The sequence below is a fragment of the Hakea prostrata genome, chromosome 7 (genome assembly GCF_041222555.1).
Source record: "Hakea prostrata isolate BN-2017 chromosome 7, UWA_Hpros_2, whole genome shotgun sequence".
In the NCBI taxonomy this organism is placed as follows: Eukaryota; Viridiplantae; Streptophyta; class Magnoliopsida; order Proteales; family Proteaceae; genus Hakea; species Hakea prostrata.
The window spans coordinates 38,004,838-38,026,109 of NC_142606.1; the positions used below are offsets into that span (position 1 = coordinate 38,004,838).

The 21,272-nt window shown below is 38.6% G+C and overlaps 1 protein-coding gene across 1 annotated transcript; it reads left to right on the forward strand.

The window, feature by feature from the left end:
* The first annotated feature begins 967 nt into the window (after positions 1-967).
* FTA (farnesyltransferase A) lies at positions 968-21,159 on the forward strand. The gene is made up of 5 exons (XM_089163425.1): positions 968-1,270; positions 13,755-13,864; positions 14,770-14,890; positions 18,945-19,040; positions 19,755-21,159. Exons 1-5 carry the CDS (start codon positions 1,040-1,042, stop codon positions 20,190-20,192), a joined length of 996 nt encoding a protein of 331 aa, XP_089019551.1. The 5' UTR covers positions 968-1,039; the 3' UTR covers positions 20,193-21,159.
* Positions 21,160-21,272: the final 113 nt, after the last annotated feature.

Sequence of the window (21,272 nt, forward strand, 5' to 3'; positions counted from 1 at the left end):
TTCTATAAAATGGATTTGCTAAAGGTATACATATACATGATAAAATGTTGATTGCACATGAGCTTTACACATAAGATTCATTTGCACAAGAACAGAAAAAGGGTTTGATGACTATCAAGTTGGATATGAGTAAGGCATATGATAGCCTTGAACGGTCTTTTGTTGTCTGCACTTTGACTCATTATGATTTTCCGCAACAGTGGGTTGATTGGATTTTGTCATACATCTCCTCTCTACAATATTGAATTTTGTTAAATGGATTTCCTTTACCTTATTTCTCACTAGCATGAGTTTTACGTCAAGGTGATAACTTTCTTCTTAAATATTTGTGTGTTGTGTAACTTGTGTTGAGGTTCTTTTGTCCCATTTAGAAAAGGCTCTTGCAGATGGAATTATAAAAGGTATTCAACATTCTAGAGGAGGACAAAGTTATCTCATTTAGCTTTTGCAGATAACTTGATTTTATTTGGCCAAGCTACCGAATACAATTTATGAAATTAACTGTCTGGTTAATTGAACATGTAGATGAAATCTGTAGATTCATTTGTAATTTTTTTGAATACAAAAATGCTTAGCATTTTTATAGTAAGGATGCAATATCTGGATTTCACTTCACACCCATAAATCTACAGATTCATGTTTTTAGTATAAAAATATGAATCTCTAGATTTTATGAATCCAGAGATTTTCATAGCCAAACAGATATAAATTTTGCATTCATGAATCCAGAGATTTCAAATATCTAGATTCATGTAACTAAACAGGCGTAAATATTTTATTTCGTTGGACGTTAATATGGGACATACCATACTATGTGGCATATGCACCCTAATGCATTGCTAAATCCTTCCACAGCGGATAAATAAGTAATCCTTAATATTTTTATTTTTATTTTTATCTATTTTTTGTTTGTTGTTGTTGTTGGTGGTGGGGAGTGGGGGTTGTATATAAAAGCTAATGGTAGATTAAGTTTGAGATTTCCATCTCAAGAAAATCTTAATTAAGCCCCTAGGAGGAGTTGTGCCTGTGATCGTCTCCTATGGATTCAGATGAAGATGAGAGGATCTCGTTCAGCGAGAGGCCAGAATGGTCCGATATCACGCCAGTTCCTCAGGACGACGGCCCCAATCCAGTTGTCCCCATCGCTTACCATGAAGATTTCAGGGAAATCATGGATTACTTTCGAGCTGTTTATCTTGCTGACGAGAGGACCCCCCGATCTCTGGCTCTCACTCGGGAGGCCATTTCCATGAACGCTGGAAATTACACGGTAACTCACTGGATTAACTTCATAACTGATCCTGTAGAAGAGCAATTGTTTTTTCCCCTCCCCTTCAGTTCACCTGTTCTTGATTTATACTACCCTGAAGCTATTTTCCCCCCTCTTAAATCTGGTACGAAAAGTGGGCTATTGGAAGGCTGGAATTTTCATTATTTGTTTATTGCTCTAGTGAAATAAGTGGCTCATATGCAATTACGAAGTGAAAATTTTACTAATTGGAAGCTTTGCAGGTTGGATTGATTTTTGATTCTGGAGTGTTATTCCTTGCTTGGGGCTTGGGTAGGTCTAGATAGTAATAGTTGGTTAGTAGACTGGTGGGACTAGGCTAAACAGCAAGGTTACCACCCAAATTCTATGGTAGGAGCCAATGCACCGAAGTACAGCAGGTCATCCTTGATTAACAGCAGCAATGAGAGTTATGATCAGGTTAGGAACTGGGTCAACAGCAGGGAAGGTACTGGTTATTTCGGCCAGATACTATAAACACAATCTAGGTTGGTGCCCAAAATGGAGTTACTGAGTATGGCCACTTTCTGCTAGAATCAGGAAATAATTGAGAATTTCTTATGCTTAGGTCATAGCGCTATAAATTAACAGCTACAGAACCATCAAGCTTAAATCACATTTACTTTACGATTGATGGCCAGAATAAAAATTACAGAACCATCAAGCTTAACCAATAGGATCAGCCAACTGCCATCTCAGATGGTGCTAAAATTATTGTCAATGGTAGGATGATAAGATCTCTTGAACACTTCAAAAGGTCAGCCACAGATTTGACTAGCCAATCTATGGACTTGAAAGTACCACCTAGATAAGAGCATGAGTATGCGACCCTTAAGCCAAAGTTTGAGCTGAAGTCGATGGATAGATCTTGAGTTGTAACAACTTGAATGTCACTGCTATTGAACTCCAAAAGAGGCTGCTGCATGGTTGATTTTGAATCACCAGGACCATTTTTTTTTTTGAGAATCAATGAAGTGGTCTTCTGTGAATTGATAGCAGCAATAATAAAATACAGAGATGGTCCTGGTATCTTGAGCTGAATCTTGTAGGTTCAGTAAGAAACTGGGAATGAAAGAAATTGGAGAACAGCGCTTTTTGGGGTTTTTTTTTTTTGGGGGGGGGGGGGGGGTTGGTGGAGGGAGATGCACATGACCAAGGCTTCCCATCTATGGACTTGGTCAGCACCTCACTAATCCAGTCCTTAACTATTAAGGTTAAACAAACTGACCAGAGAACTTGAGTAATGAAAAAAAACTAACTCAAAACAGGACTCTAATTGAAGTAATGAAATAAATCCATGTTGCTACCTTCTACCATATTTTAGTTGCATTAATGTGGCCCATTTCAAAGAAAACTCATGGATCAGAGGCCCAATACCTACATATCCTAATTTAATGGTTATTTTCATTAAAATAAGTTCTTTAGGTGACTTATATGCCATAGCTGTCAAGGAGGCCATGGTGTTGGAGAGGGTCCAAAAGCAACCATCAAGGTCCGACAACCAATGAGCTAGGACATCAAAGCATTGCCACTGATGACTTTATTATTTCAATTAATTCTCACCTAAAAAATTCACTATGAATATGGTGGAGATGTCAACTCAAACTAACATGATCATCCCTTAAGGAGAAGTGAAATTCGATAACCATTGAGGTGCATGTTAACCTTAAGCAAAGGCTATGACATTTATTTATTAGCTTTTAAGGTATGTCATGTAATACTTAAAGTTAAACTCGAGTTATTAATAAATGAGATATAGGTTCGTTGGAATCATAAATTATATTCTCTGGTGGCCTAGAGTTACATAAAGTAAGAGAATTCGATTTACATAAGGAATGACACATAAAGTTTATCTACAAAGTGTTATTTAGCTCTAGATTGCCATGTTGCATCCATTTTACTATTTCAGTAGAGTTAAAGAGTATTTGTGACCATGGATGGTCCTGTGTTGCTTAGAAAGATGCAATTATTGCTATTATTCGATATTTAAGACTCTATATGAAGTGATTGAATTTTGGTATAATCACCAAACCAATAAAAAGTTGTGCATATAACGTTCAAAATGTTTTCTATGTGCTTTTGATTGTTTTCTTAAAAACAAAGAGAGTTTGTTTTATTTGACTTTGGTTACAATCAATGTAGTCCAAATGGGAGAATGCTGGAATATTTAAGAATATTCTACATTAAATGGACTATATTTGATTATATCTTACTCTTATTGGGTTTCCTAAATTGGTTTGATATAGGAGATCTACAACTAGTATAATTCTAATATGGGTTGGCTAGTGTGGGCAAAAAGAGATCGTTAGATTTTAATGGGATATCTATTGAGTTGCCTATATAAGGAGATGCTAGGTCCCTCCTCTAATCCTAATTAATCACTTATTATTCTTTACGCATAAGGAGAGTTTTTAGAGATAGTGGTTGTTCCATTGAGCCAATGCTAAAGAAGAGCTTAGAGAAGAAGACCCTAGCGTTGATAGAGAACTTTCATTTTAGGAGACTAAAGGATAAAAGATTCCAACATGTTCCTCATCATCTCTAGTGGATCCCAAAGAAGACATGCTCCTGTATTTGTTTTGTCATTGTTTAGGGTGTTTTGTCCGTTTATGTGATCCTGGTTAGATTTTATCTTATATATGGTATCTGAGCTAGCATAGAATTTATTAAGGACCCATATGGAGGTTGGTGTGACGAATTTTTGGGCTCTAAAATCGAACCCATGAATTTTTGGATTTTTCTTCCTTAGGTTGGTGTGACGAATTTTCGTGCAGAGTCTTGGGCTGTTAAAAAGAATCATATAGATAAACTCAGTGTAGCAGAAATGAGGATGCTAATATGGATGAGTGGCAAAACTAGGATGGATAAGATAAGAAATGATCATATTAGAGTTGGTCTGGGAGTTGCTCCCATAAGTGATAAGCTTAGAGAAAGTCGTTTGAGGTGGCACGGCCACGTTCAACAGAGACCTTTAAATGCTCCTGTGCGGAGAAGTGATATAATCCATATTGAAGGAACTAGAAGAGCTAGGGGTAGACCTAAGATAACCTTAGGAGAAGTGGTGAGAAAGGATATGTATAGCTTAGGCCTTGTATCTAGCATGGCCTCGAACAGAACTGATTGGAGGGCAAGAATCCATGTAGCTGACCCCATTTAGTTGGGACAAGGCTTATTGTTGTTATTGTTGTTGTTGTAATATGGTAGTGTGACAACTGAATAACAATTTGTAGAAAATCCTTATATGTTCTTTATGTTAGTGCAAATCTCTCACTTTATGTGACTCTAGGGCACCAAAGAATATAGTATATGGTTCAAATGGACTGGTTTGTCATTATTTGATAACTTGAGTTTAACTTTATATGTCACATGACATACCTTAAGGCTAATAAATAAATGCGCTAGCCTTTGCTTAAGGTTAACGCACACCTTAAAACTCACACAACATATAACATGTAAACACCCGTGTGTCACAAAAGAACTTTGTTGAATAAAAATTCAAACAATAGATAATCAGTGCATATGTAAATAAAAAAAAATGTTAAAAGACAAGTACTAATGAAATTTTTTGTTACACAGTAGAGCAAAATACAAGAAATAACACTAAACAACGTGATCTAAGGATGCTCCCAAGCCCATATTCATGATATATGAATCTCTCAAAAGACATTAGGTTGGAGGCCCTTAGTCAAGGGATCCATTACCATATCGTTTGTACCAATGTGCTCCACTGTGATGTCAACATCTTTAACCTTTTCCCTAATGGTCAAATACTTGACCTCCTTTAGAGTCTTTAGACCTTGTGATGCTCGCATTGGTGTTAATAAACAACACAACAAAATGGTTATTATAGTACAATTGGATAGGTCTATCCACAAAATACAACACTGCCAACTGCCTGATGAGATTCCTCAGCCAAACTGCCTGAGTAACTGCTCCATGGCACGCTACAAACTCTGCCTGCATAGTGGAAGAAGTAATCATATCTTGCTTAGTGCTTTTCATGATATTGCCCCTCTTACCATCAAGAAAATATAACTTGACGTGGTGCCAAACTGCCAATTGAGCTGCGTGGCTCCATTTTTGCGTTGGACCTGTTGCCTTTTGATTTGGGCAACGTTGACGTGAATTTGGGCTTAGAGTAGCTCTCCTCATTAGGGGAAATGTAAAGCACTAGAGGAGGCAAACTATGAGCTTTGAATGGAATGGGGAGCATGTCAGACTGCAAGGTGACCTCTTTGTTGTACAACGAGATTACTGCCCACGGATTGGGGAGAATGATGTAATCTAGGAGTGTTGGATTTAAGCTTTGACCTTTGGTTTGCTAAGGCAGTGGTTTTGGCTTCAACCATCGGCTTCAACCACAGACTAATACTTCCAATTTTTTATGATATTTTGGTGTTCAATAGGATAAAGGAAGAGCATGTGAGCCATGTGCGAATTGCTTTCTCATTGTTAGCACAACATAGGTGGTGGTGAATAGAAAGAATGCTCTTTTGTAGTACCAGAATTGGATTACTTAGGCCATATAATTTTGGGTGATATCATCCCTGCAGATCCTCAGAAAATAAGAAGCATGTTAGAGTGGTCAATGCCTAATAATCTGATAGGGCTGACTGGTTAATACATGAAGTTTGTGAAAGGCTATGGCAAGATCGTGCTCCACTCACCCAATTGTTGAAGGATGCTTTCCTTTGGAGTGAGAAGCCTTCCAAACTCTTAAGTAGGCGATGACAATAGTACCAATTCTTGCAATTGGATTTCACCAAGGACTTTTTGGTGGAGACAAATGCTTTGGGACTAGGGTTGTGGATGGTGCTTGTGTAAGATAGCCGCTGATAGCATTGGAGTCGAGCTTTATCCCCAAAAGCACAAGCCAAATCAGTCTATGAGAAGGAGTCAATGGCAATTGTTCTAGCAGTAACAAAGTGGAGAGCTTCAAGGTTGGGACAGACCAGCGTGGCCTCAATCTCTTGGAACAAAAAGTGTTGGCCACCAATCAGCAGAAATGGGTAATTAAATTACTAGGTTACGACTTTGAGATCATCTACAAACCGGGAGTTGAAAACAAAATTGCCGATGCCCTGACATGGTCGTCTGTAGGTGAATCTTAGCTAAGTGCAGTTACTACTTAACACCCACATATGGCAAGAAGGAGAACAGCTAATTGAGGAAGTTAGTAGCCATCCACAATACTGGACCATTATCCAGGAGTTACTGTTGGAACAGTTGAGCATCCCAAGTACCAGTTGCAGAATGGGGTTCTGTACTATAAGGATAGGATGGTAGCAGCAGCAGATCTGCCCTTGATCCCCAAGTTGCTGTCCGAATTCTGTCCCACTCCATACGGAGGACATTCAAGTTTTCTATGGACCTATAAGGTCATTGTAGGGGTTGTGCATTGGGTTGGTATGAAGAAGAGCCATTTGAGATTTTGTGGCAGCTTGTGATCCATGAGTCCTGTGGAACTTATCCAGCCATTGTCCATTCTGGAGTGTGTATGGAAAGACATTAGCATGTATTTCATCGGTGTGCTGCCAAAGACGAGGGGAGGAAATATCATACTGGTAGTAATTGATAGGTTGACCAAATATGCTCACTTTGTAGCACTTCGCCACCCCTACACAGCTTGTGATGTGGCTATAATATTCAGCATGGAAGTTGTCAAGTTACATGGATTGCTATGATCTATCTTCTCCTATTGTGACTGACTTTTCCTAAGTAGTTTCTGGTCTGAGTTGTTCAAGATCATAGGAACTCACCTCACGTTTAGCAGTGGCATATCAACCTCAGATTGATGGCCAAAGGAGGTGGTATATAGGTGCTTGGAGGTTTATCTGCATTGTTTTTGTGCTAGGCAACCCAGGGGCTGGCCTGACTGGCTTGCTTGGGTTGAATATTGTGCGATACTACCTATCATGCTCTACCAAGATGACTCCTTTCCAGGCAGTTTATGGGTGTCCACCATCTACACTCCATCGAGATGGGCAGCCAACTAGGGTCAATGAAGTCGATTCTTAACTACAGTAATGAGACACGTTTTAGATGATCTCAAAGCAAATTTGTTGGTAGCCCAGGACTGAATGAGAGATTGAGCAAATCAACCCTGTCAAGAAGCACTTTTGATGTGGGGGATGCAAGACCTTCTTTGTGACCTATTTGATATGAAATCTAGATGACCCTTGGAGTTAATAACGTGCAGGACATTCGTGACCTCTTTGATAAAGCCCTAGGGGCTGAAACTTTGTTAGCCAAGAGAAAGCAAAGTAAGCAAGAGTACAGGAAGGATCCACCCCTCTTGAAAGCCCCCTCTTCTACCACCACTCCAACAGTTCCCCAACGAGGAGCTAACCCATCCAAAGCCGAATTCAAAGGTAGAGGTACCTTCAACAACAACCTTGGTGAGTTCTTCTACTGTCATGAGAAAGGTCACTTTGCTAGAGATTGCCCTCAAAGAAGGGGAGTTGCTTTATTTGACTCTAGTTTGCAAGCCCCTGAAGAAGTAGTTCACCCTCGACTGGAAACAAACCCTGATGGTGAGTATGATGAAGAGCACATTGACCAAGACCTACACTTGAACGTTATGTCTAAAATTCTAGTGATAGAGAATTAGAGATTGAAGGTGAAGACTGGAGGAGCAGCAGCATCTTCTACACAAGTAAAAAGTAGGTAAATATCAGGCCTAAACAATAGTGGATGTGGCAGCACCGCAGCAGTGTCAATGTGGTGTCAGAGGACTTTGTCCGAAAAGCAGGACTCAAGAGGGAAAAACACCCCAATCCTACAAGGTGTCTCTTCTTAGAAGTGTCAGACTTGAGGTGACTTCCTAGTGCCTTGTACCAGTAAGCCTGCATCCCTACTTTGAAGAAATCTGGTGTGCTATCCCCATAAAGCTAACAGACATCATCCTTGGAAGACTGTGGTTGTACAACAACAATGTCACCATCACTAGTAGGGACTAGGGGGAACAAGTGTGTGTTTGAGTAGAGGTCAGAAGATTGCCTTTCTATCACTCAACCTTCCAGAAGAAGTTACGAAGAAGCAAGCCCCTCAGGGCAAACTAGAAGACTGCAAACCAAGAGTAGGAGCTCCTGGTGGTCCCACCTGAGGAAACAAGAGGAAAAGCCATTGAAGACTCCAGAAGCATCAAGTCAGGGCAAAAGAATTCCACCCATTCATTGGGGATGAATTATTTAAAGAAGGGGGGAGCTGATGTAACTAGAAGAGTTGAAGGACCCCCCTCAAGAGAAGCCCCAAGATCCTAAGCAAAGGAGAGGACAGCTGCCTAAAATCTTGCGTCCCTACAGGAAGGTCGAACCACATGGGGGAGGGCAATTTGGTGATTTTGCCACCCCCTTTTGAGCTCCTTTTGGTTTGATCAGATGCAGCATACTTTTAGGAGTCAAATCTACTTTTACTTTGCCGCTTGTGTCCTTGTTTAGAGTCCCAGTCCAAGTAGGAGAGTCAAGTTCGAATCTATTTCAAATTGGATTCCTTCTTAAGTTAGGAGTTTGAAAAGGAGGCAGGAAGAGCCTGAGAAGAAGGGAAAAAGCAAGAAGGAAAGAAAGAACTCCTTTCCCAAGCCTTTTCACTAAGGTTGACAGCCTCCCCACGTCTCGTACCTGTAATTAGTCTTCTTATAAACGTATTTTAAACGTGCAATTCTTATTTAACAGTATTCTTTAATTTGTTTCCTTGTGAGTCCTAGTGTGACTATGAGTTTTATTCCAAATAGAAATCCTTGTTTGCTGTGTCCTGTTAGGAAATCCTTCAGTCTGAAGGCTATAAATAAAGCTATTCACTTGTAAAGAAGGCAGTTGATGATCAATAAAATTTGTGATTGAAGGATTTTGGGAGGTGTTGGTGGATTTTCAGAGAGGAGAGCGGCACTTTGGTGTTTTCATATTGTTCTGCAAATTGCCATTACCCCCCCCCCCCCTTGCCCGCAAGTAAGCATTAAACCCCCACCCCAGCCCTACCTTCCCCTTCTTCTTTCTTCCACTCGCAGTCTTCCCCCATTCCCAAACCCTAATTTCCTCAAATCCCAACCCCAATCCCTATTGCATGTCCCCTCCCACTTCCCCTAAATCCTACAGCAGCACTCCCCTCCCCTCCTTACTCCATTCCCTCCATTCACCAGCTCCTCTATTTCATGGTTCTTCTTCTTCTTTTCTTCTCGCGGCAGCCTAGGAATTTCCAGATTTTCTAGACCCTAAGTTCCTGGATCTCCCAAACCCTTGACTCAATACCTACCCCCTTTAGGAACCAAACTCCCCTTCACCTTCCCTGCCTTCAATCCCCCATCTTAGCCCTTTCTCTTCCCCCTAAATCCTAGTAAAACCTAATTTCTTTTCTTCTCTTGAACCCTAGTGACCGTAACCTTACTTTCAAGCATACCTTTCAAACCCTTTATCCCAACTCCATTCCACTTTAGGATCATCTCCCCCTCCCTGTACCTACCTTCAATCCAACCCTAACCCTGGCCTCTCTTTGAAAACCCTAAAATTGAGAAAACCATAGTTGTCTAGACCCTAGGATTCTCAAATTAAGTTTGAACATTATCACAGCGGAACTCATATTTAATATTATCAAAATCCTGACATAAACCTTCTTGCCAAACTCTATTCTCCTTCCTCATCAACCCTAGATCCCCATAGACATCTGAAAACCCTAACAACAGAGTATAGAAGTCAAAATCCCCTAACTGCAGGGTGTAATTAGCCCTAATCAATTTCTGTTCACCCTGAAGTGCTTTAGAAAACCTAATTGCATGGTGTTTTGAGCCCTAATTTACTGCTGGATTCAACCTAAGTGATCCTCAAGATTGGCCCTCAATTTGGGTGTTACATCAGGATGACACTGAGATGAATCACCAGTGTCCTGATTTCCACCTTGAGGATGAGGTGAAACTCAAGGGGAGGGGGTGGAGTTGATACTTGATAGGCCTCTGGTTTCATGAGTCTACCCTTGTGGTGCCAGGCCTGCTGCTAGTTGGTTAGACCAGCAGTTATGATAAGATAAATAAAGGAGAATAAAGGAAATAAAGAGGTAGTTAAATATATGCAAATATGTAGAATAAGTGGGACAGGTGGAGGGCAATGAGTGGACAGGCCAATGGGGTTCTGTTATGCAATTCAGATTTGAGGATAAGCCGAGAGTGGGACGAACAAGGAGAACTACGATTGTGTGTGGTAGCAGGCTACCGCTGGGGAGCACTGGACACTCAGTAATCCAGTTTAATTGTTACTGCATTTTGCATTTTAATTCCTCACTGCCGTGTGTGAACAGGAGTTTATCATACTCTTTCATAGAGCAATGCTTGAAGCTATGTATTTCCCCTAATCTCATTAATCAAATATGTGACAAGGTTTGTATACCCTTGCAACTTTGTATGTTAGACTCAAAAACTCTAAGATGAAAAGCTTAACCAATCCCTAACTATTAAGGTTAAATAAATGGACTGGAAAACTAAATAATGGAAGAATGTGACTCAAAACAGGACTATAGCAAAACTAATGAAGTAAATTCTGTTTGCTACCTTCTGCTACCCATATTTTAGGCCCATTTAATTGGCACATTACAGAGTGAATCTATGGGAGGAAAGTGATGTAACCACGATTCTAGGGCTAGGGGATATGTGATTGTTTCCCTAGAATTAGGGTTAGCCCAGAATCCTTTCCTTTGTGAACCAGCAAAGTAATTAACAAACCCTGGGAATGGGAGATTATAACAAACCTAGGTGGGATGATTAAGTTTGGGAAAATTAGGGTTTTGAGAAAAAGATTTGAATTAACAAATTTAAATGGGTTGCAGGAATTGAGATGGTAATGAGTTTAGGGTTTAACAATGGGACGATGGGATGTTTTAGGGTCTTGGGAAGAGAGAAGTTAGGATTTGGCTAATTTGATGCATTGGTTTTGAGATGGTTGGGTTTTAACAAAATCCCTATGGGATGGTTTTGGGGTACCCAGAATTACCCTAGAGCTGAAAAGAAAGGTTGTAGTTAGGTATGGAGGGTTTTGGGATGCTATGCTTTGGTTCTTAGGTGTAGATCTGAATCTTGGATTGGTTTCTTGGAATCTTAGTAAGTTCTTGGGCTCCTTGATCTCTCTCTTTTCTTTCTCTTTTTTCTTATTTTCCATCTTCTTTCTTTTTGCTTTCTTTTCTTGTTCTTTTCTGTTCTGAAATGTTCAGAACTTGCCTCAAGAACAAGAAGGGGGGAAAGAGGAGGGAAGGATGCCTCAGGGTACAGGGAAGGGTTGGAGTGAGTCCTAGGGTTGCCACAGGGGGGGAGAGGGGTTCTTGGGTTGTCGCAGGGTGGGGGAGCCCTGGGGATGCTTGCACAAGAAAGAAGAAGGGTGGGGGAGGATTTCAAGTGAGGAAGGAGGGGATGGGGGCTGACTTACTGGTTTAGTGCTTTGGAGCTGCTGTTTGTCGTTGAACTGCTGCGAGAACTTTGAAGAAGATGATCTCTGAACCCACTGTGGCCCTCCCAAGAAGACCATGACTCATTCAAATTCAGATTCTTATGTTCAATTCAACTTGTTTTGCAATGGAGCAGGGTGGGCTATCTATAGCCTTACAATCGGAGGGAAAGACTTATACTTTAACTAGAAAGCAAAACTTTATTCAATTGGGGAATTCTTTATGGGCTAGGATCCCCTTTAGGACTCAATTAAATAACAACCGCAAGAAAACAACTTGAAAATAAAAGCTAATTATTCAAAAGGAATCTTAATTTAAAATAGATTCCACTTGGGACTTCCACTCTAATTGGGACTCTCTTAACTTACTCAAATAAAGAAGGAAAATCAGACTTGGATTCACAAAAATACAACAAAATTACTGGACTAATTAATTAACAAAAGAAGTGGGAAAATGACCATTATGCCCCTAGTAGGGTGCAGCCAGCCGAGTAGGTGTGCCAGTTTGGTTGGGCTTTAGTGCCCAAGTGATGGGTTCGGCAAGGGGGAGGATTCTTGCTTACATCAGAAAGGCTCAACATCTACATAACCCAACCAAAGTTGGGTTCTTTCTGATAAAATGAGCCCTTTAGGTGACTTAATTGCATCATGTTTCAGCCTTTACATTAAGGAACTTAATTAAAAGGAAAGTATCTAAGATCTAAGTAGTATCTAGTTAAAACTGGAACTAGAATTTCATCCCTATTTTGTTTAGGCTCCGTTACCTGTTTTGGGCCTCTAGAATGGGCCCATTTTGATTTAAAAACTCATAAGTATTGAGTCCATGCCCCATATAACACAATGGGGACTTAAAATTGAACTGCATTTGACCAAAAAAAACATAGCCATGTTCAAATCCAAAGATTATTCTGCTTTTTCCACTCTACATCAGGAATTTGATACTATGTTGATTTCATATTCCCTCTTTGGTTGTGGAAAGATTGGAGAGGTTGAAATTTTCCGAGTAGCCATGTGAACTGAGACTTTTTGTTTGCATTGTTTCTGATCGGTTTTTCCTGCAAAAATCAATAGAAATCTTAACTTTTGCTCCTTGGATTTGATTGACTCTCATAGTTATGGTAAAATTTTATGTCAAACCTGAGTCTTAAGAAATTCTGGAAGAATGTCCTGGAAATTTAGTTGATCCTTCAAAATTTATTGACTAGAGTACGCTAGCCAAGTAGGACTATGCTTTCTTATGCACTTTGATTTGATCATGTGCAACAAAGCTGGAGTCGGACAGTCATTCACCATTCAGATTATTATAGACTTAATATGGGGAGCAGATGTTCTGTCATCCTATTCTTTTTGTTTTACCATGAGACCCCTTCTAGCGATGTCTATACAAGTGTGTGGCATAATCGATTACATGTGTGCAACAATTAGACATGAACAAAAGAGAAGTATGCAAAGGAAGTATCTAATTCACCCTCCCTCTCATATAGTTATTATGAGGGGGAGGTTTCTGCCTTGTATTCTTTTTGTTTTACCATTAGATCCTTTCCATTTATGTCCACACAAATATGCGACATTGTTTATGGACAAAATAGAAATCTGTGAGGAAAGTCTCTTAACTTACCCTTTCTATCTTAACTGGCATGTTGTAATTAAATAATGTTTACTTAACACTCAGAAGATAAAAAATACTGCCATCACTTAAGCGGCAGGATACTGAGCTTGGGGATAGGTAGAATGAATCTTCTCTTAAGCTTTCTTATTGGTGCACAGAACATGAATTTATTTGAGTGAAAAAAAAATGGAAAATTGATTATATGGTTAAATTCCAAGAAATGATTGCATATACTGTTAGTGAAGAAGTTCAATTCTGGATAGCTTCAACAAAGTTAAAAAGTACTGGTGAGATACTCTATGTGTAATGATGTACTCTTTTGAGAGTGATTTTATAGCAGATTCTTTCTGGCCCTTCAAAGTGATTGCTACAGTATTGTCATGCATTTCCTGCTTCTTAGTGCTGACTGGTACAAGCGTTTCTTTCTTTTCTCTAGGTGTGGCATTTCAGGCGCCTTATACTTGAGACACTTAATGCCGACCTTCATCAGGAACTGGATTTCATTGAAACCATTGCCAAGAGTAACTCCAAGAACTATCAAATATGGTGAGTCATTGTAACTGCATATGCCATCCATGAGACACAGTTTAAGGGAGAGAGAGAGAGAGAGAGTAACAAAGTTTTATAGGAAGCAGGTAATATTGCTGCTCTATCTATGACATCATGCATGGGCAATTTCTTCTCTTGGTGAAATCCCAAAAAAGGTATAGTGCCTAATTTTAAGCTCACTCATGAGTCATGACACATGCATCCCCATAGTCTTGGACTTCCCCTGGACTATTCATAGTATTTGCAGCGGCGTGTGTAGAAAATTTTCCCCCTCTGGATGCCGTATTCTGGGTCATTGGATTTTGTGCACATAAATGACCCATGGAGAAACAGCCAGGACCCAGTTTAATGACTACCTATCAATAATTACTTTATTGTGTGGTTCAGTTGGTTTACTTGTTTATCCTATGGACACTTTGAAACCTGATTACTAACAGACCACATGCTGGACAATGATAAAACTCTGGTTGTGTTTGAGAAACCAATTACTTTTTAACCCCCCCCCCCCAAAAAAAAAAAAAAAAAAAAAAAAAAGAAAAAGAAAAAGAAAAAGAGTAAAGAGAAAAAGAAACCAGTTACTTTGAAACTTGATTATTTATAGACTCCATGCTGGAATACACACATGCTCCTATATTCCTTGTCAATAGATATCATTCAGATATCAAGTGACTCCTGAATGTTGGGTATGGTGCAGACTCATTCTGGACAATCCAATAATTTCTTTACCCCTCTACGTTGACATCTTTTGCATCATTAAGCAACTTTTTGCCTGTAGTAAATTTTACTCTTCTGAGCTGGTTAGTTGGACAGTAGTCAGTATGCAATAAATTACAAAGTAATATCTTTAGCAAAAGAAACAGCATTTAATAGATGTGTTAATCTTTTATGATAGATTTCTGTAGGCATCATAGGCGGTGGGTTGCTGAGAAATTGGGAACAGAAGCTAGCAGCGCTGAGCTCACGTTCACCAGGAAAATTCTTTCACTTGATGCTAAAAATTATCATGCCTGGTCTCATAGGCAGGTACGTATGTTAAAATGATCCCTTTGTATATGTAATACAGCAACCTCATTAATCTAAAGTCATTATTTTTTATTTAATGACTTAATCTCATTATTTCAAGAAGCCTTCTATTTTTCGTCCCTTAATCTTCTTCTTGAGTCAAAGAACATTCTTTGTTTAGATTATTGAAACTGATCTTCTCTCATCGTTATCACTGTATTCTCTGTCCAGCCTTCTCGATTTTGCTATAAAATCTGTTAATTATCATGCCGAGGTTTCTATTTGTTGGAGACTTGGAGACATTGAAAGGGGTTGATCATTTTGGCTTATTTCAGGCCTTGAATCTTATTTTCCAAGTTTAACATTTGGGTTCTGTTGGATAGTATATAAGCCCTGTAATGGGTGACTTTGTTTTCTTTGTTGGGTTGTTTTCCAATTTACAATTTTTTTTAGTTTGTATGACCAACCTATTTGAGATTGAAGACACAGATTTGAGCATTAGGCAATGCAAGTTTGAAATGAAATGAAAAAGAACTTCCTTAGCCTTTCTACAGGGTCAGGAGAACTGCAATATTTCTTTGGGCAGACTTAGCGCTTAGATCGAAGAAGGGATACTCATCCCCAATGGGAGTTAAATACTACTTTAGAGATGCAAAACATAGGTTGGACTGGCCTTGATCAGCCTTGCCTCTTACCACTTGTGGAAGGAAGCAAGCCATGTTTTTATATACGACATTCCTTTAGTTTGGCTACATGTTCACCCTAAGCAAAACTTCCTAATTGAATGCAACAATCAACAAATTTACATTTTATAATCAAGAAATGAAATCAAATTCAGTCAACAAGTTCAATGATGATGATTGTGCAATGAATAAAATGGAATCTACATTCTGTAATCAAGAAATTCCTTGATGAATTGTTGTGTGTGCCCTCTTGGTTGAGCGCTTTACTTGGTCCTGAAATGCGTGCTGTGTACTCTTCTATGAATGGGTGGTCATAGATCAGGCTGAGCCTCCTCATTTGTGCCCAGCCCTCTCCTAAAGCAGGTTAGCAGACGGCCAATGTTTGATCGATGTCATCTGCCGAGTTTTGCGATATACAGAGCTTTCTTCTGTTAGGGCTAGGCAATAGAACTATTCCACCACACATTTTCTTTAGATGCTCTGTTGGTGGTTTTTGAGGGCTGCTGATGTGTTTTTGGAGTTTGGGGTTTCTGTGCTGAGCTAGTCATTCCCAGTCAGGTCTTCTTGTTGCTGAAAATTGAGGAGATGCGGATTGAATGGAATACTAGTGGCATTCACTGGTTTCATACTTGATTTTCTCTCAAGTGGAACTGTACTCTTAAAAAATGATCTCAGGCTGAGCATGGTGAAAAAAGAAAGAAAAGCAACAAGTCCATAGATATCAAGGCAGCAAGGCGACAAAGGCATCTGGGGGCCTTCCTAAGCAACATGGCTATTAGGCGGCTGCAAGGTGTTTACTTGGCGAACTGAGTGTTTTAGTGCACATTTTCTTAGTACGACTATTTAATGTGGCACAAATAGCATACCAAGAACTTGCATGTTCTACTATAAGCTAAACAAATATTAAAGAGTTATAAATATGCAAGATTATCATTAAAATAAATTCGTTTCATCATTATACAAATATTCAATAACAACATAATGTAATAGCATATGATTATGATCTATATAAAACATCCTCCTGCGAATTGAAGAACATTTGCAGATCTTTGGATGAGAAAACCACACTTGAATGTTGTGGACTTGAGGTCGACCAGATTAGGTTAATGTGAAGAAGTGCTCTTTCATTAGTGTAATAAGACTCAATTTATTCTAATCTTTTGTGATTAGATTTTCTTTTCATTTTGTACCCATTAATCTCTATATGATCCCATGCTTCTGGTGCATGGTATTGTTACATATACAACCAATCATATGGTTCTACGGAATAGATCTTGATGGTCCAAAAAGACCCCCCCCAAAAAAAAAAAAAAAAAAAAAAAAAAAAAAGGAAGAAGAAGAAAAGGAATCTTTGTACAAAATGTCAAAAAGCGATCACTTTGCCTAAGGAATTGATATGGTGCCCAAGTGTGAGATTTTTTGCATGTCCAAAAGGCGGCCCATTGCCTAGGATCCCAGGAGACACCTTGATGACACTTTGATAAAGTCATAGCCTGTTTTACAGAGGATCATAGACAGCAGTGTTGATGATGATGAAATTGGATGTAGCAGGTTTTTGGTGTTGTGAATTGGGGAAATCGATGGGAAATATTCCCCATCTGATTCTAGTTTTTTTAATTAAATATTAATTATAAATTAAATAAAAGAAGGGGAAAGGGATGGCAATGTGATCAGAAAAGAATAGAAGCTATTTTTTTTTTGGGTCCCAAGTCAGTGGTGTTGGTATTTTTGTTTAACATTTTGAAACTTCAGGGGGTATTTTAGTTTTTCATAACTGAAGTATCTTTTTCTGTATTTCAACAAACCTCAGGTGGTGTATATTAAAATAAGCCCCCTCCCCCTAATTCTTTAAATTGAATACGAGATTTACTTTATTAGTTCTGTTGAATCCTATTTCTTTATTTTTTTTATTGCTATTATAATGATTTAAACTGTTTTGTTTTTAGTCTAGTTTTTTTAGCACCACTATACTGCCCTCCAAAATTAGCTATTGGCTTAAGGAGTTTTAGGTCTAGTTTGGTTACTGTTTTGAATATTCTATTTAAGCATATGCAAGGGCTGGTCCTTGTTCAAACTTGATGAATAAAGTTTGGCTTTTGCCTTTGGTTCTGTTGATTCAGAATGCTGTTGTGGTAATTCCAAGGATGGGATACTGGTGGTGTTCCAGCTTCACAGATCAGATTGTGATTCCTCATTCAGAGTTTTCTAGGCGTCACTCCAGGCTCATTGGTCACCTTGCATAAGCACCCCCTCCAACACCTCGAGTCACCAAGATGCCATGAAAATTTTCTGTTCTGCTTTCAAATGAATTATAAATTCCTTCTTAATTCTGGAATCCTACTTGCAGTCAAATTCTTCAAGAATTTCTATCTGATTAGGTTTTATAGAAATGATTCAGAATACTGTTGTGGTTTCAGTTTTTGTTAAATCATTAATTCAGTTTCTGTTCAAATCAGTGCGCCATCGATTTTCATAATCATATTTTGAGTATTATCCTAATATTCTTCAAATCTTTGCTTTCTAAAATTGATATTTTGATTCTTGGTACTGGGTTTCTTCTTGCATATAAATCACTCACCATTGTTTTCCTAAAACCTGTTTTGAAACCCTAAGTCTGTTCTGTGATTTTCATCAGGATTCCATCAGTGAGCTCCTGATTGTCATTTCCTTATTTTGTATAACTGTTTTATCCTTGGAAGTATCTACTTGACCAGGATTTCAGCCAAATATGAGTTCTCTTTTTTCTATGTTTACTTTTTCTCCTAATCTTGTCCTTATTCCTTTACCTGCAATCCTGCCACAACTAATCTCCACTGGATCTTCACTGTCTTGGTGGGGTTGAACTTGCAGTTGTCTCTATAAATAGTTGGAGAACCTTCCACCATTCCAAGGGTGTTAGTCTGTATTTGGGAGCATTATCTTAAAAATATTTGATTTATTATTGGAACTGATGAATGGCTTGTCTCCAGGTTTGTCATGATACCATGGTTGCTCCAACTGGTGAATTGCCAAGTCAGTCACTTCGTATTACTTGGACCAAATTTGTTTGATTGAATTGTTCTAAACAAGCCAGTATATTGGAATTTTTTTAAACATCTACATAGAAATAGGAATAAAAATTAGAACCTACGGCACTGTTCAACTAATTTCATTAGTATGGAAATCTGAACACTTTTTTTGTACATGGCCATGTATTTTATTGTCAGCCTTGTCATTATTCTTGTTCTTGTTGTTACAGCCGTATTTTGATGTATAAAAAGGGTATTTTCATGTATATGACATTCATATGTAAAATATTTGATGGATGAGATGTGAGATGTGAAACAATTTCATGGATCTTGGCTTCTATTTTATTAAGGTGTAAATGCTAACAAAGAACATGTTGTATGCAGTGGGTTCTTCATGCCTTAGGTGGGTGGGAAGGTGAGCTTGATTATTGTCAACAGCTCCTTGAAGAAGACATTTATAACAATTCAGCATGGAATCAGGTAAGGCATCTGCTTGATAGATTGTGAGAAGTATAACAATGCAAAGTAGTATTTGTAGCTTATGCACAGTCAGATTACCTAGCGCCTGATTTGCACATTAGCTTCAGCTGTTAAAAGCATCTAATTTTCATCTGTTTGTTCTCTCACATGCTTAGTTGACAAAAGTAAAAACATTATCACAACCAGAGTAACATCATCCCATCATATCCATTTTTAGCATGAAACTTCTAGGCTCTATACCGAGAAGGGTTCACTTATTAGCAGACTGCTACATGTCAGCTGCTTTATTGTATATCTTGGTGTCTACTGGACACAGATGTTCTGTTTAATTTCCTTGGTTATTTTGGAAGCCCTGTTAAAAATAAAATCATCTCATCCCCCTTTTTGTCATTTCTGGAAAAACAACCAATCATGAATTTTCCAACTGCCAAATTTTTTATCAATTAGTTCTATTATGTGCTAATTCATTTAGATTGATGACATATTGTTTGATTATAAATTATTAGAATCATCAAAAACCAAGGAGTAGAAGATATAATTAGAATCATTAAACACCAAGGAGTAGAAGATATAATTAGAATCATTAAAAACCAAGGAGTAGAAGATATAATCCTATATGTTTTGGAAATCCTTTTGTCTACTAGTAAACAAAATCAGTTTTACACATTTGAACACAATTTGTGATGAGCATAGACTAAATACTGTTTTTAACAGAGATATTTTGTCATAACAAGATCTCCTCTCTTGGGAGGCTTGCCAGCCATGAGAGAATCTGAAGTAAGTTATACTGTTGAAGTCATTCTATCCATCCCTGATAATGAAAGTCCATGGAGATACCTTCGAGGCTTATACAAAGGTGACAACGAATCATTGGTCAATGACCCTCAAGTACCTTCTGTCTGTCTGAAGGTTCTAAGTGTTGGAGGCAATGTTTTTGCTTTGAGCCTGCTGTTGGACATACTCTGCCATGGTCTCTCGCCAAATGAAGAGTTAAAAGGTGTAGTTGAAGGTTTGACGAACTCAAATTCGGATTCAACTGATTCTAACTTGGCAATTAAAGTTTGCTCGGTGTTGGAAAGTCTAGATCCAATGAGATCAAACTATTGGGCCTGGCGTAAGGCTAATATTCCTTCCCATGCCATAGCTATCTGAAATTGTGAGAATTGAGACGCAAGCTCATGGCCTTTGAATTGTCCATCAAGATTTCTGCTATTCAGTATTAGTCACTTTGTCAACTGGGGTTTTTTGCTGACAGTTTCTTCCTTTCCAGTGAAGAATATTCAATGGAAACTTTTCTTTAGTGGATTTCATTGTATCCTGATCTGATTTCACTGCAGTTTGAGTTCTGGTTACTTTCCAGACTTATGTCATACTTTACATGGTTATCACTCGATGTAATAGTTTTTCTTCTTTTGGTGTTAAATCACTCTTACGTAATAGTGACAAGATGAAATATTGTTACCCTTTCATGTGTTTGATCTAATTCCCATATCGTAACATGTTGGATGCAATGTGTCAAAATTATAACTGGGTGTGGGCAGTTGGGTTTCGTTCTTCAGGTATTAAAGCTGTTTGATCTGAATGATGTGAGCTGATCAATACCATTTCGAAGAAAGGTTAGGTCTCCTACCCCAAAGTGGCACCTGCTATTGGATAATCAACCTCTGTAGCCATCCTCAAGTTGTAAGGCATTAACAATGAAATTGTTGCTTGTTCTCCTTCCGACCTCTATCGAAAGGTTAATTTCATTTCCTTGTTGACCATAGCTGCAGTGCTGGTTGTTATTGGCTCCGGTTGGATGTGTTTATCACTACTTGTATCACCTACATGGATGGTTTGGTCCTGAGAAACTGGTTTCATATCAAACCAATTAACACCCATAGGGACAGCTCAAAGAGGCCCAATTTACATGACTCCTTGGTTCTTAAATCATTTGGAAGGTCTTGAGATTTGGGACCTGACGATAGGAAGATGAGCCACAAGTTTGTTGGTTACATAACAGAATCTATGCAATCTTGAAGGGTTGTTCAGTTGGTAAAAGACCAATTCATCATGGTATAAGGTCAAGAGTTTGGCTAAGGGCAAAACCCCATGTTATGTTTTAATTTTATGGAAAACTACCCCTGAGATGCAATCAAGTGTGTAAGCTGGCTTGGCAAACTTCAGTTACAAAAATAATAAAATTAATAAAAAATCAAAAATCAAAACAATGCTTGAATTGGCAGTTTTGTA